Source organism: Electrophorus electricus, chromosome 7 (genome assembly GCF_041902795.1).
Source record: "Electrophorus electricus isolate QZ-2024a chromosome 7, ASM4190279v1, whole genome shotgun sequence".
Taxonomy (NCBI): domain Eukaryota; kingdom Metazoa; phylum Chordata; class Actinopteri; order Gymnotiformes; family Gymnotidae; genus Electrophorus; species Electrophorus electricus.
The window spans coordinates 25,703,438-25,719,072 of NC_137503.1; the positions used below are offsets into that span (position 1 = coordinate 25,703,438).

At 48.6% G+C, this 15,635-nt stretch overlaps 1 protein-coding gene across 10 annotated transcripts in view; it reads right to left on the reverse strand.

Annotated features, from left to right (window-relative positions):
• akap12b (A kinase (PRKA) anchor protein 12b) overlaps positions 1 to 15,635 on the reverse strand; it is a 42,725-nt gene that overhangs the window by 25,482 nt on the left and 1,608 nt on the right. For 4 of the 10 annotated variants that reach the window (XM_081716986.1, XM_081716985.1, XM_081716984.1 and 1 more), the window contains exon 1: positions 6,097 to 6,132. The exons of 4 other annotated variants lie outside the window; for them this stretch is intronic. In XM_081716986.1, the coding sequence (XP_081573112.1) occupies positions 6,097 to 6,117 (21 nt within the window). In that variant the 5' untranslated portion in view covers positions 6,118 to 6,132. Of the gene's footprint in view, positions 1 to 6,096; positions 6,237 to 6,490; positions 8,588 to 15,635 lie in introns of those variants that run through there. 2 more of the 10 variants (XM_081716980.1, XM_081716979.1) reach the window with 2 other exon arrangements.

Genomic DNA, 15,635 nt, shown 5'->3' on the forward strand with positions numbered 1-15,635 from the left:
AGCTTATTTCGGTTTGAGTCCTAAGAGGATTTGAGTGAGAGGCAGAACTCTCCCAGCTGGACGCACGTTCCTGACCTCCTCTAGCAGTTTACATGAGCGCAGGCGCCTTCGACCGACGGCTCTTTTTCAGGGAGTGACCACGAGAAGGCCTGCAGGGGTACTCTAGGGGTACTCCGGGGGAAAGGCTGCCCCCCCCCCCCCCCCAGTGGAATAAGGAGAGCACGGGTGGAGACAGAAAGGAGACGTGGGGAGGAGACAGACAAGGGGTGGGACATGGGAATTCATCTGGGAGGACGGAAGAGTGTTTGAGGGGATGTTACAGGACGATCTGAGGAGTTTGAGGAGTTCCAGGCCTGGGTCTTCTCGCTCAAACTTCAACTGCTTTGGAAGCCGATAAAGCCGTCTGAAAGTCTGTGGAACAGTGATGCGCTTCAGTGAGGCCGCCCCTACTGTGCATGACTGTGTGTGTTTCCACCTGAATGATTACAGAGAAATTAGCAAGAATGTGAGAATGTTTTTGATATGCAAAATATGTACATCTTGAACAAATAACCTAACAACAACAACAACAACAACAACAACAGTATTTATTATGTACTGTTTAATAAAAAAGTACCGATTTATTTAGGTACTCTCTAAAAACTGCATGCTGATGTCAATCCTCCTCAGTATTCTTTACACTAGAGACTGAAAGATGACTACCAGACAGCACAGCCATAAACAAGTAAAAAAGCTCTTATTTGCTTTACAAACCCAGCCGGCATTTAACTTAATGACCTCAATCTATTTTGATTCTGCTCTGGATTTCACACCACTACATTACTCGTTTCAGCAGTTAACTAGAAAGACAGTCTCTGAGGAAAGGGTAAGTATACACACACACACACACACACACACACACACACACACACACACACACACACACACACACACACACCATGGAGATCACAGACATGCATCATCTCCATCTACACAAACACACACGTCTCTGAACTATCCGGCCTGTTTTGCTGTTTCAGCTGATGAAGGCCCCTCATATCGTAGCATGAAACCACTATAATTACAACGTTCCCATTGGAATTCAGAATGGAATTCGTTTTTAATGCACAACAGACAACTAGAGTGCAGGACAGTGCTGATGTGATTTTACTGGGAACTTCCAGTGGGCCCAGCATGAGAAAAAGGCACCATAGCGTTCCAGGCTCCACATGCAGACAGGAGCACTGCTCTTACCTAGATTACCTAAATCAGTCAAGCAAGTATGCACTTTGCTTGCAAACGCATCAGCTCTTCCAGGCTGTGAGAGCCGGGAGCAAATGTTGCAGAACGGCCCACACCCATAAGCCTTTTTCGACTCGGCGACGAATGCCAGTGGCTTCCAGACCCGTCGGCTAAATGTGCGCACTTAATACTCTGTGGTGACTCCTAAGGTATGTGTGCACAGCACTGGCCAATAACACGCCGATGCTGCTGCAGTTCGCCATTGGCAAGCTGCTGCGATGAATTGTCAGTGTCTCTGGTGCTGCCAAGGGTTAAGTGCACAGAGGCCTCCTCCATGTTGGCTCTAGTCGGGCCTCAAATCACCCTGGTTGCAGGGGGAGGGATGGTCGTGGTCACTAGAGCTGTTTTGCTGCACTCTGAATTCCAGCCCTGCCTGCTGGATAAGGGGGAAGCACAAAGCCGAGGTTAATGTTGCCAGAGCTACGCTTCCCGCCATTTGCCATGCAGCTACAGACACAGACGCAGTCTACCAGGCTCTGAACCTGGTCCGGTATGCTAGCACTGATCTGTTTGACCTCTTTTGTCTTCCCGCCAATTCTCAAACACCCAGCAACTCCCTAAACACTTATTGTGATGGGTGTTTAGGGAGTGAGAAGAACCGAGGTTCTCCCTAAACACCCATCACAATGGCCACCCTCATTCACAGACAGCAGTGTGTGTGTGTGTGTGTGTGTGTGTGTGTGTGTGTGTTTGTGTGTTTGTGTGTGTTGTGGAGGGTTCTTTGGCACAGTGTGCCCTAGTTTGAGTCAAGTGTCCTGACTCCATAGGACGTTCTGGAGCCACTGGGTCCCTCAGTCTCTCTGAATTAGACCTCGCAACACACTGACGCATGAGACACCCAGACTGCGCCTCTCGATAATGATGGATTTAAAACGGAATTCTGAATGAGACAATGAAATGAAGGAGATATGGGTCAGAGAATTAGGTGCGCCAGATTTAGAACATGAATAAACAATGAACAAAGTCAAGAGCAGAGAAACGTAGCCTATTATTGCAATAGAAAACAAAATGGTTTTCGATTTTCTACTTTGGGTATTATAACAATTGTTTTCACAAAAAAAACCTTTAATATATACTATACAGCAGTCAAGAAATTAATTTTAGATAGTGGAATAAAGCAATAGCCAATTGTCACATTAGGGACCCGCTGAACTGTTTCCTGATCATTCAGATTTTTAGATAAACTGGCAGCAAGACATACCCCCCACCAAACCCCCCTACCAGGCATGGCCTTGTGATCACATCATTCATCCTAAAAAGACATCTACCTACAGGTTCTTTATGGGGCTGGTCTCCAAAATCTCAGGGTGGCCTGATGTCTTCCACAGCCCAGGAGCACATGTGCTGTCTGCTGAAGAAACTCCTTTCTGTCACATTGACTTTGCCATCTGACATGCACTGAACAAGCATGGTTATTATCCCACGCCAATAAGCAGCAGACCTGCTGGCTGCTATACCTTAGATGCCTTCCTGGCGCATACAGCTGGCTTTTGCAAGGCAAAGTTTCACATGGTGTTTCCCACCACATGCTAATTTCAAACTGGCCACACACTCCTCCAGTACCCAGTGTTCCAATGAGAAGCATCAAATGAATGCACAGCTGACTGTGCACCCCTTAACGACTGTCAGACAACACTTTAAATGGTTGGGTTTGAGCATCTGCTGTAGAACGTATGTTAATATAGCAAAAGAAATGTAAAATAGAGGAGATAATGAAAAACATTTTGATAATGCTTAGAAATGTCTTACAAATTACTAGAATGTATGACAAACAGCAGCTGTTACATTTCCCGTATTTCGGTTTTGGAATCGTTTGGCAGATTCACCACAGTGAAATATGGGAGCCCATAGGGATTCTACAATCACAAAAGATGCAATAAGATGTAATTAAAGGGCCTTTCAGTATCCCACATTACACTTTTCATGGCTTTAATGTTTATAGAGACAGTCCCTAAGAAACCATTTCTACTTTGGATGGCAGATTCCTGGTTTGATGTGTGGCCCTTCAATCAATAAATAAAACTAAAGAGATTTCCCAACTCTTCCTGAAGATTAACACATGCAAGATGTGCTTCTCAGCATTGCCCTTCACACACACACACACACACACACACACAAACACAGTACACTCTGATTGAGCATAAAGAGGATAAAGGCATGTGTGCCTATCACAGCAGTCAAAGGGTATTAACTATGATTAGTCATTCAAGGATAAGGAATTCTGGCCTTTCCTCCCCTTCCACGCTGTGAAACTCAACAATCCCACACAGATTAATATGACACACACTATTTCAAAATGTGGAGAGAAAGAAAAAGTATGAAAGAGAGAGAGAGAGAGAGGGAGAGAGAGAGAGAGAGAGAGAGAGAGAGAGAGAGAGAGAGAGAGAGAGAGAGAGAGTGAGTGAGTGAGAGTGTGTGTGTGTGTGTGTGTGCGCGCGAGAGAGAGAGAGAGAGAGAGAGAGACAGACAGAGACACACACACACACACACACACACACACACAGCTATGAGCATCTGGCTATGTCTGGCCCACGGCTGCACCAGACAGACCACACCGCAGTCGTGGGGGCACAGCGCATGCGTCAGGCAGGCAGGGGCCATCACTTGTCTCCTACTCCTTCAGATGTCACCCTAAAACCAAGACCTAACACAATACCGGCTAACAGAGCTACAGCAGAAACACACTATCATGTTCCAAACAATAAGCTCTATTCATGGCACTCAAAGCCACAAACACTTTTTACAGTCTCTATGAAACAATACTTTGCTTGGGTGGTCTTAATTTATACATGAATTTGTTGATGGATATCTAATACCATGTTAAGCTGCTTGAGCCATGTTCTCAGTTAATCTGTCCAAAATGGAGACACAGAGCTTTCCCTAATTGATTTTACTCACCCAAAGTGATTTAGAGCAATTATATCACAGCCCAGGAGGAAACCACTGCTTTGTGGCAGATATACCCTCATGTGGCCAGAGTAACAATGCTGTCTATGAGAGAGTCATATCTACAGACAGAAATCCCAGCCTCCACACAGCTGGCTCAGTTCAAGGACTATGTACAAAGTGTAAACCTCTTTATACAGAAGCTATGGAAGTTGGTTTTTCCTTCCAGTATTGGCAGGATTAGCTTCTGTGTAACTTCATGTGGAATGATAATGTGAAACCCTAATGGTGTGGTGCAGGATAATTGACATTTCATCTTGTGTATAAATTGTGCGTTAAGGATCAAAAGATAATAGTTTGTGTGTGTGTGTGTGTGTGTGTGTGTGTGTGTGTGTGTGTGTGTGTGTGTGTGTGTGTGAACGCTAATGCGCACCACTATTGTAAACAAAACCCCGAATCGTCCAATCAGCGCGCTGAAAGAGTGAACCCAACGTCGTTAGCCGAGCCGCAGAAATCCCCGCTAAATCTCGCGCTAGCCCACTCCCCAATTTTCCAGGAACGAAAGCGTGTGTTTGTTTTTGCGGCGTATTTCCAACGGGAACCGCTCCAAGCCAGGGTTTGGAGCTTTGTGAGTGGAGCGCTACCGCCAGCGCTAACTGCCCTAACCGCCACTGCACGGCCACACCAGTACGGCAACCAGTCACCATGAGCGGGGGTGCCGCAACACCACGCTGCGCTTGTTTAGGTATAGTTCCAGATCAACACTGAGCAGATCCTGTGGTCTCAGTAACATGCAATAAACACTGTGGCTGTTGTGTCGAAATTGGAAATCTTAAAATGAAAACCTGTAAAATTCCATAGCGAAGGATAATTGACGTGTTCTGCAAATGCCACACCATGTTGTTACACAACTGTTTACACGTGTCTTCGGCTAAACAAAAGAGCCACCTATCCATCCTAACAACCCCAAATGTATCTATCCGAATAACCCCAAATGTAATCTTTATTCATTGGAGTTTAAGGAGTCAGATTCACGGAACAAACCTGGTGTAGAAAATGTCGATAACAGACAATCAGAGAGCTGACCACTGAAACAAGACCCATGACACCAGCAGGGACCAGTCACTGCTTCCAATCGATGGTCTGCACAGGCCAGGAACCCAGCAGAGCTGCTCCACAAAAGATGAGGGGCATCACAGCTCTGTACTGTACATCAGCACCACTTTGTGTGTGTGTGTTATATATATATATATACACACACATACCAATTATTATTTATTTTGTCCTTTCGAAAAACTAAAAGATCCAAATGATTTACTTGTGGTAAAGGGTCAAGGCACAGTCAGACAGTCAGTCATTTTAGTGCAATTCGGTGCACTCCGATCCAGAATATACAGCCTGTTTACATGAAGGAGACTGCCAGTCGGGCACATGTAAGCACATCTAAACACACACAGAGAGAATGTGGGTGAGAGTAAACGTTCATTTCAGTCCTGTACTCACTTAAAGATATGAGTGTTTTAGCTCCAAGGTAAATCAGCTGATACAATCCTGCAGGTGGAACCAAACAATTTCAGCAGCTGTTGCTCCAAATTTGGCTGATGCACCGACGACTAGTTTTTCAAGTAAATATCAGCTGTTTTGCAACATGGGAAAATGACAGGAAGAAAATAAGCAATGTTCATAACGTTTTGCCCTTTAGGTTCAAGACAGTTCCATTAATCAGCACTGATCTCAATTTGTTCTAAAATAAAAGATAAATTCCAGAAGCCTGTTTATAACCCTCGACCTCTCTCTCGACCTCACTTTTATGCAGCCATTTTGTGTTTTATTTAACTTGCATATGTACTTGCTAAGTTTTTGTGGGGTGTAAAAAAGCAAATGGGATGGAGTGTCAGACAAAAGAGTGTGTTAGAGGGGAAAGTGTACCCCTTCTGTTCTTGACCTCATTCAAACAGGTCCATCTTTCTCCCAGAGCACAGAGTGAAGGTTGGTATGGGTCCAACGCATCCCACAATCCAGTGCAACAGGGCCTGAGGGAAGCACAGTCTGTACTCGTCATCTCTTTTCTACAAACAACAAAGAGGCAGTTAATAATTAAACTGTGGTGCAAGAAATCCCCCAAAGCTGAGTTCGATGTCAGTTTCTTATAACAACATGCTAATATTAAATGCATAATAGATACACTGTTTTTTTTTTATAGATCATCTTGAATTCAAGTTATTTAATGAACCAGATATCCTCTTTGCACCTAATACTTTAATACTACTGGATTAAAACTGTAATCGCAGACAGGAAATGGTAAACTAATAAGCAGGCATACCTGTAGAAGTGTCACACAAGTCTGTCTCAAACTGAGCACATCTGAACAAACACTTTGCCTTTGTTATCCAAGGCACTCGTGCGAGAGCAGAGTAACGGAGCATGCAGTCTGACAACAGTTTACAATGCTCCACGGGAGGCATCCTGATTTTCCTGCAGTGCACTGTGGGATATATCCTGAAACAGGAAGTTGTTTCGTTGGCTCTTATCAGTTTTAAATACATGTTGGATAACTACACATAACAAAACACATAAGATTAACATATTAGGTCTGAAAAAATCATTAATGGCCTCGTAAGCAGAGTACGTCCTCGTTAGCAGAGTATGCTCCTGAGTTCCATCAAGTGGGATTATTTTCTCACAGCTTCATGAAGATGCTTTGTCATCAGTTTTTGGAATCATCAAACATTTCTGATTCGTGTTTTTTCTCTTTATATCTGCCCAGCCCTTCTCTCTTTCTGTATGGCTAATGTGGAGAGCCTACTGTCAGAGATTTGCGCAACTGTTAGCTAAGTGGATAACTGAAAGTGCCTCCTCCCCTCTGTAAATGGGTTATAGTCTCATCAGGAGATGCATTTGCACTCCAGTGTCAAAAACCCATGTGGTTTACATGCAAGATTCAAGGCAAATATAAAATATATACAGTAATATCACTGTAGCCATATTATAATTGCCTCATAAAACTACCTAATACTCCAAAATCTAAACACCAGAGCATATGAAAACATTTATATTTATAGTTGGGTTCAAGGAAATCTTATATAAGCACCTCTTTTTAAAGGACACAATTCTTATTTATATTCAGGGGATTAATAGAATATTAACTAAGGGACTAGCCAAAAAGATTCTTTATTCAAACCAAGAATTTCACTTCATTTAACCATTTTTGAGCTTTGTTTCAATTATGTTTTCTACATGTTCCTTTTTTTAAGAAAACCGAACACCAAGTCTGATAAAAACATCCGTCACTCAGCCTGGCACATAACGTCAACCAGTCAGTGCCTGTGATGAAGTCAGCACTGCTGAGTCAGCATATCTCTGGTGCCGCCACCGAAAAAAAACACTCCCGACCCCACCCGCTCCACAGTGGCCTTGACAGACCACACACGCTATGGGCGGACCAAACACACCAAACATTAACCTCCAGCGCATGTACCAAACGTGACTGAGTCTTGATCCAGGCCGTGACCCTGCGGCTAGTGGTCCAGTGTATCGCTGCTGGCATGCATGCGAGATCCACCTCTCCACCACGTCCTATCACTGTATAATATCTGGCCCTGGCTGCCCGACCCCACATGGCAACCGACTCCAGATCAGATCGTCACGTCCACTATCTGACAGACGGCTATCAGCACAACCACTCTACAGATTCCCTGCGAAAAACACTGGAGCTCTAGTTTGATTTTTTTGCCCCTCATTCATGCTTTGTTTTCTTTAATTTTGGACAGTGTTTACTCACACTGGTAGACACTCAGATAGAGTAAACAATGATAGTCTGAGCCAGTGTTGCAGGGTATTCACTAAGAGTATTCACTGGCTGCCAGCATCTCAACTTGTAACAAACTGCTGTTTGGAACTTCTCAGCATTTATAACATTCATAGTCAAATATGATAAATACATTCTATGCGCCATAAACATCTAGACTAGCCTATGTTCTTCAAATTGCCTTATAAGGAAGTTATTATGGGGAGGCAGATACTGCTTTCAGAGGCTTCACATATTTCTCCACTCACTGAAAAACTTAAAGATAATCAGGCTCCTCTGGGACAGAAGCGATACCAAATGTCCAGCTAGCTGATTTTTTTTTTTTTTAATCCAGCAAAGTCCAGGAGAAACAGAAAGACTGAGACGCTTTCACGCCCCCTGTTATGAGCACTTAGAGGCTGTCAGATGCTCCTCTTCAACCACTCACTTCTGACAGAGGGAACATTCACTATTCATTTCTCCTTTTCTTTTTCCGTCCCCCAGCATACCTCTGTAAACTGCAAGAAAACTCTCTTCATAACCGCTCTGTGTGTGTATGTGTGTGTGTGTGTGTGTGTGTGTGTGTGCCCGCGTGTCTCTCCCTCTCTCCTTCTGAAGGCACCACAGCCATATCTACCTGCTTTTTTCCCCCATCACTTTCACATGTTTCTGTTCTTATGTAAAAAACAAAACACCCTCCGACTCTCTCTCCCGCCCTCCTCTATACAGTCTCTCTCCCGCCCTCCTCTATACAGTCTCTCTCCCGCCCTCCTCTATAGTCTCTCTCCCGCCCTCCTCTATACAGTCTCTTTCCCGCCCTCCTCTATAGTCTCTCTCCCGCCCTCCTCTATACAGTCTCTCTCCTGCCCTCCTCTATACAGTCTCTCTCCTGCCCTCCTCTATACAGTCTCTCTCCTGCCCTCCTCTATAGTCTCTCTCCCGCCCTCCTCTATACAGTCTCTCTCCCGCCCTCATCTATACAGTCTCTCTCCCGCCCTCCTCTATAGTCTCTCTCCCACCCTCCTCTATAGTCTCTCTCCCGCCCTCATCTATACAGTCTCTCTCCCGCCCTCCTCTATAGTCTCTCTCCCACCCTCCTCTATACAGTCTCTCTCCCGCCCTCCTCTATACAGTCTCTCTCCCGCCCTCCTCTATAGTCTCTCTCTCCCGCCCTCCTCTATACAGTCTCTCTCCCGCCCTCCTCTATAGTCTCTCTCCTGCCCTCCTCTATACACTCTCTCTCCCACCCTCCTCTATACAGTCTCTCTCCCGTCCTCTATAGTCTCTTTCCCGCCCTCCTCTATACAGTCTCTCTCCCGCCCTCCTCTATACAGTCTCTCTCTCGCCCTCCTCTATAGTCTCTCTCCTGCTCTCCTCTATACAGTCTCTCCCGTCCTCCTCTATAGTCTCTCTCCCGCCCTCCTCTATAGTCTCTCCCGCCCTCCTCTATACAGTCTCTCTCCTGCCCTCCTCTATACAGACTCTCTCCCGCCCTCCTCTATACAGTCTCTCTCCCGCCCTCCTCTATAGTCTCTCTCCGCCCTCTTCTATAGTCTCTCTCCCGCCCTCCTCTATACAGTCTCTCTCCCGCCATCATCTATAAGTCTCTCTCCCGCCCTCCTCTATAGTCTCTCTCTCCCGCCCTCCTCTATACAGTCTCCCCCCCTCCTCTATACAGTCTCTCTCCCGTCCTCCTCTATACAGTCTCTTTCCTGCCGTCCTCTATAGTCTCTCTCCCGCCCTCCTCTATACAGTCTCTCTCCCACCCTCCTCTATACAGTCTCTCTCCCGCCCTCCTCTATACAGTCTCTCTCCTTCCCTCCTCTATAGTCTCTCTCTCGCCCTCCTCTATACAGTCTCTCTCCCGCCCTCCTCTATACAGTCTCTCTCCCACCCTCCTCTATACAGTCTCTCTCCCGCCCTCCTCTATACGGACTCTTTCCCGCCCTCCTCTATACAGTCTCTCTCCCGCCCTCCTCTATACAGTCTCTCTCCCGCCCTCCTCTATACAGTCTCTCTCCTGCCCTCCTCTATGCAGTCTCTCTCCTGCCCTCCTCTATACAGTCTCTCTCCTTCCCTCCTCTATAGTCTCTCTCTCGCCCTCCTCTATACGGACTCTTTCCCGCCCTCCTCTATACAGTCTCTTTCCCGCCCTCCTCTATACAGTCTCTCTCCTGCCCTCCTCTATACAGTCTCTCTCCCACCCTCCTCCATACAGTCTCTCTCCTGCCCTCCTCTATAGTCTCTCTCTCGCCCTCCTCTATACAGTCTCTCTCCTGCCCTCCTCTATAGTCTCTCTCCCGCCCTCCTCTATACAGTCTCTCTCCCGCCCTCCTCTATACAGTCTCTCTCCCGCCCTCCTCTATAGTCTCTCTCCCGCCCTCCTCTATACAGTCTCTCTCCCGTCCTCCTCTATACAGTCTCTCTCCTGCCCTCCTCTATACAGTCTCTCTCCTGCCCTCCTCTATACAGTCTCTCTCCTGCCCTCCTCTATACAGTCTCTCTCCTTCCCTCCTCTATAGTCTCTCTCTCGCCCTCCTCTATACGGACTCTTTCCCGCCCTCCTCTATACAGTCTCTTTCCCGCCCTCCTCTATACAGTCTCTCTCCTGCCCTCCTCTATACAGTCTCTCTCCCACCCTCCTCCATACAGTCTCTCTCCTGCCCTCCTCTATAGTCTCTCTCCCGCCCTCCTCTATACAGTCTCTCTCCCGCCCTCCTCTATAGTCTCTCTCCCGCCCTCCTCTATAGTCTCTCTCCCGCCCTCCTCTATACAGTCTCTCTCCTGTCCTCCTCTATACAGTCTCTCTCCTGCCCTCCTCTATACAGTCTCTCTCCCGCCCTCCTCTATAGTCTCTCTCCCGCCCTCCTCTATACAGTCTCTCTCCCGCCCTCCTCTATACAGTCTCTCTCCCGCCCTCCTCTATAGTCTCTCTCCCGCCCTCCTCTATACAGTCTCTCTCCCGCCCTCCTCTATACAGTCTCTCTCCCGCCCTCCTCTATAGTCTCTCTCCCGCCCTCCTCTATACAGTCTCTCTCCCGCCCTCCTCTATACAGTCTCTCTCCCGCCCTCCTCTATACAGTCTCTCTCCCGCCCTCCTCTATACGGACTCTTTCCCGCCCTCCTCTATACAGTCTCTCTCCCGCCCTCCTCTATACAGTCTCTCTCCCGTCCTCCTCTATACAGTCTCTCTCCTGCCCTCCTCTATACAGTCTCTCTCCTGCCCTCCTCTATACAGTCTCTCTCCTGCCCTCCTCTATACAGTCTCTCTCCTTCCCTCCTCTATAGTCTCTCTCTCGCCCTCCTCTATACGGACTCTTTCCCGCCCTCCTCTATACAGTCTCTTTCCCGCCCTCCTCTATACAGTCTCTCTCCTGCCCTCCTCTATACAGTCTCTCTCCCACCCTCCTCCATACAGTCTCTCTCCTGCCCTCCTCTATAGTCTCTCTCCTGCCCTCCTCTATACAGTCTCTCTCCTGCCCTCCTCTATAGTCTCTCTCTCGCCCTCCTCTATACAGTCTCTCTCCTGCCCTCCTCTATAGTCTCTCTCCCGCCCTCCTCTATACAGTCTCTCTCCCGCCCTCCTCTATACAGTCTCTCTCCCGCCCTCCTCTATAGTCTCTCTCCCGCCCTCCTCTATACAGTCTCTCTCCCGCCCTCCTCTATACAGTCTCTCTCCCGCCCTCCTCTATAGTCTCTCTCCCGCCCTCCTCTATAGTCTCTCTCCCGCCCTCCTCTATACAGTCTCTCTCCCGTCCTCCTCTATACAGTCTCTCTCCTGCCCTCCTCTATACAGTCTCTCTCCCGCCCTCCTCTATACAGTCTCTCTCCCGCCCTCCTCTATAGTCTCTCTCCCGCCCTCCTCTATACAGTCTCTCTCCCGCCCTCCTCTATACAGTCTCTCTCCCGCCCTCCTCTATAGTCTCTCTCCCGCCCTCCTCTATACAGTCTCTCTCCCGCCCTCCTCTATACAGTCTCTCTCCCGCCCTCCTCTATAGTCTCTCTCCCGCCCACCTCTATACAGTCTCTCTCCCGCCCTCCTCTATACAGTCTCTCTCCCGTCCTCCTCTATACAGTCTCTCTCCTGCCCTCCTCTATACAGTCTCTCCCCTGCCCTCCTCTATAGTCTCTCTCCCGCCCTCCTCTATACAGTCTCTCTCCCGCCCTCCTCTATACAGTCTCTCTCCCGCCCTCCTCTATGCAGTCTCTCTCCCGCCCTCCTCTATAGTCTCTCTCCCGCCCTCCTCTATAGTCTCTCTCCCGCCCTCCTCTATAGTCTCTCCCACACTCCTCTATAGTCTCTCTCCCGCCCTCCTCTATAGTCTCTCTCCCGCCCTCCTCTATACAGTCTCTCTCCCGCCCTCCTCTATAGTCTCTCTCCCGCCCTCCTCTATAGTCTCTCTCCCGCCCTCCTCTATACAGTCTCTCTCCCGCCCTCCTCTATACAGTCTCTCTCCCGCCCTCCTCTATAGTCTCTCTCCCGCCCTCCTCTATACAGTCTCTCTCCCGCCCTCCTCTATACAGTCTCTCTCCCGCCCTCCTCTATAGTCTCTCTCCCGCCCTCCTCTATACAGTCTCTCTCCCGCCCTCCTCTATACAGTCTCTCTCCCGCCCTCCTCTATAGTCTCTCTCCCGCCCTCCTCTATACAGTCTCTCTCCCGCCCTCCTCTATACAGTCTCTCTCCCGTCCTCCTCTATACAGTCTCTCTCCCGCCCTCCTCTATACAGTCTCTCTCCCGTCCTCCTCTATACAGTCTCTCTCCCGCCCTCCTCTATACAGTCTCTCTCCCGTCCTCCTCTATACAGTCTCTCTCCTGCCCTCCTCTATACAGTCTCTCCCCTGCCCTCCTCTATAGTCTCTCTCCCGCCCTCCTCTATACAGTCTCTCTCCCGCCCTCCTCTATGCAGTCTCTCTCCCGCCCTCCTCTATAGTCTCTCTCCCGCCCTCCTCTATAGTCTCTCTCCCGCCCTCCTCTATAGTCTCTCCCACCCTCCTCTATAGTCTCTCTCCCGCCCTCCTCTATAGTCTCTCCCACCCTCCTCTATAGTCTCTCTCCCGCCCTCCTCTATAGTCTCTCTCCCGCCCTCCTCTATAGTCTCTCTCCCGCCCTCCTCTATAGTCTCTCTCCCGCCCTCCTCTATAGTCTCTCTCCCGCCCTCCTCTATACAGTCTCTCTCCCGCCCTCCTCTATAGTCTCTCTCCCGCCCTCCTCTATAGTCTCTCTCCCGCCCTCCTCTATAGTCTCTCTCCCGCCCTCCTCTATACAGTCTCTCTCCCGCCCTCCTCTATAGTCTCTCTCCCGCCCTCCTCTATACAGTCTCTCTCCCGCCCTCCTCTATACAGTCTCTCTCCCGCCCTCCTCTATACAGTCTCTCTCCTGCCCTCCTCTATACAGTCTCTCTCCCGCCCTCATCTATACAGTCTCTCTCCCGCCCTCCTCTATACAGTCTCTCTCCTGCCCTCCTCTATACAGTCTCTCTCCCGCCCTCCTCTATACAGTCTCTCTCCCGCCCTCCTCTATAGTCTCTCTCCCGCCCTCCTCTATAGTCTCTCTCCCGCCCTCCTCTATAGTCTCTCTCCCGCCCTCCTCTATACAGTCTCTCTCCCGCCCTCCTCTATACAGTCTCTCTCCCGCCCTCCTCTATACAGTCTCTCTCCCGCCCTCCTCTATAGTCTCTCTCCCGCCCTCCTCTATACAGTCTCTCTCCCGCCCTCCTCTATAGTCTCTCTCCCGCCCTCCTCTATACAGTCTCTCTCCCGCCCTCCTCTATACAGTCTCTCTCCTGCCCTCCTCTATACAGTCTCTCTCCCGCCCTCCTCTATACAGTCTCTCTCCCGCCCTCCTCTATAGTCTCTCTCCCGCCCTCCTCTATAGTCTCTCTCCCGCCCTCCTCTATAGTCTCTCTCCCGCCCTCCTCTATAGTCTCTCTCCCGCCCTCCTCTATACAGTCTCTCTCCCGCCCTCCTCTATAGTCTCTCTCCCGCCCTCCTCTATACAGTCTCTCTCCCGCCCTCCTCTATACAGTCTCTCTCCCGCCCTCCTCTATACAGTCTCTCTCCTGCCCTCCTCTATACAGTCTCTCTCCCGCCCTCCTCTATACAGTCTCTCTCCCGCCCTCCTCTATACAGTCTCTCTCCCGCCCTCCTCTATAGTCTCTCTCCCACCCTCTTCTTCCCTTTCTTTCTCTCTCTTTACCTGCCTATGAGTCTCTCCTCCCCTGTCTTGCTCCCCCTCTCTCTTTCCCTCCCTCCCTCCCTCCCTCTCTCCCTCTCACGTTTTGGACTACTGCACACACGATGCCCCTCGGCCCCCGGAGTTGCCCTCCAGCCCATCCTCAATGGACCCTCTGTATTGCCCCTTCCCTCTCCTGCCTCTTTATATCCCTCCCTGCTCTTCTCCCGTCTCATCCCTTGTGACCCTCTGTCTGTGCGCTCTTCCACACCACTCCGCTCTCAGTGCACTTCAGTACAAAGCCTTACGCAATTCCTCATGCCATAACTTTAGAATGGATAATAAAGGCTGTGTTCGTGCGCATGTATGTGTTTGTGCAAACATTCAACTGTTGATGCATGCACTTAGAATGCACGGAAGTGTGTTTTGTGTGTATTTTGTGTGCGAATATGTGAGTGTGTGTGAGCACTGGCTCATCTGTGGCTTCACTCTGGACTGGAGACAATATTTGGCTTAAAATGGAGCCAGTGGAACGCCTCTCAACATGAAAGGGACATAATGGACATAATGGGAGTTGGTGAACATATTAGTGCGTTCAAAAACTAGACAGAGAGGAAGAGAGGAAGAGAGAGAGCTCCTTAGACCCTGCTATTTTTACAGGAACTGAATATCCCATAAACCAAACCTTCTTTCTGTCTTATCTGATGTGAACTGAGTTTTTAGAGAAAGAAAAAAAGTGTCTATACCCATGCAAGGCCTAACCCACTTTTAGAGAGCAAGAGAGGGAGAGAGACATTGCTAGAATTCCTATGTCGCCAGAGAGGATGTTTATCAACCACATCTCCTGTAGTGTGCCTCACACAAACATGAACTCATATCATTCGTATCACTTGCACACACACGCACGCACACACCCACACACACATTGCTGAAAGGCTGGCCTGTATAGTACCTTCTCAGACCACACCTGTTCAAGCGCAGCTGGCAGGGATCACAGTGCCATCCAGGCTCTATGGTACCATATACCATCCTGCCAGATTAAACTATCACTCAGGAAGAATCAGACCTGATAATAGGTACCACCAAAACCAGTATATGACATTATATACCGGACCCTGCTTTACTAGTATAAAGGTGAGGAATGCCATTGATGAAAGAGACCTCGGGGCCTCTGGAGAGGTGTTTATCAGGGCGAAGGCTGTTCAAACATCGCATTGGGAAAGACATGAACAAAACTGCTCAGCTACAATCTGCTATGTTTCAATTATACAATATATCAAGCTCAGGAATGTACAATAATCTCAGAGTTCAGGGTGAAGCCCTCCACCACAATACTTCTTTCAGACCATTTGTGCGCCGCTTTGCAAATTTTCATATCTGACATTCCAACAACAAAACCACAGTGTTTGCCAAAAAAAAAAAGTGCCACTATGGCAGTATCCCTGTCACCCCTCGACCAGAGAGCAAGAGTGAAACGAAAGACGAGGGGCTGTATCAAACAGGAGAAA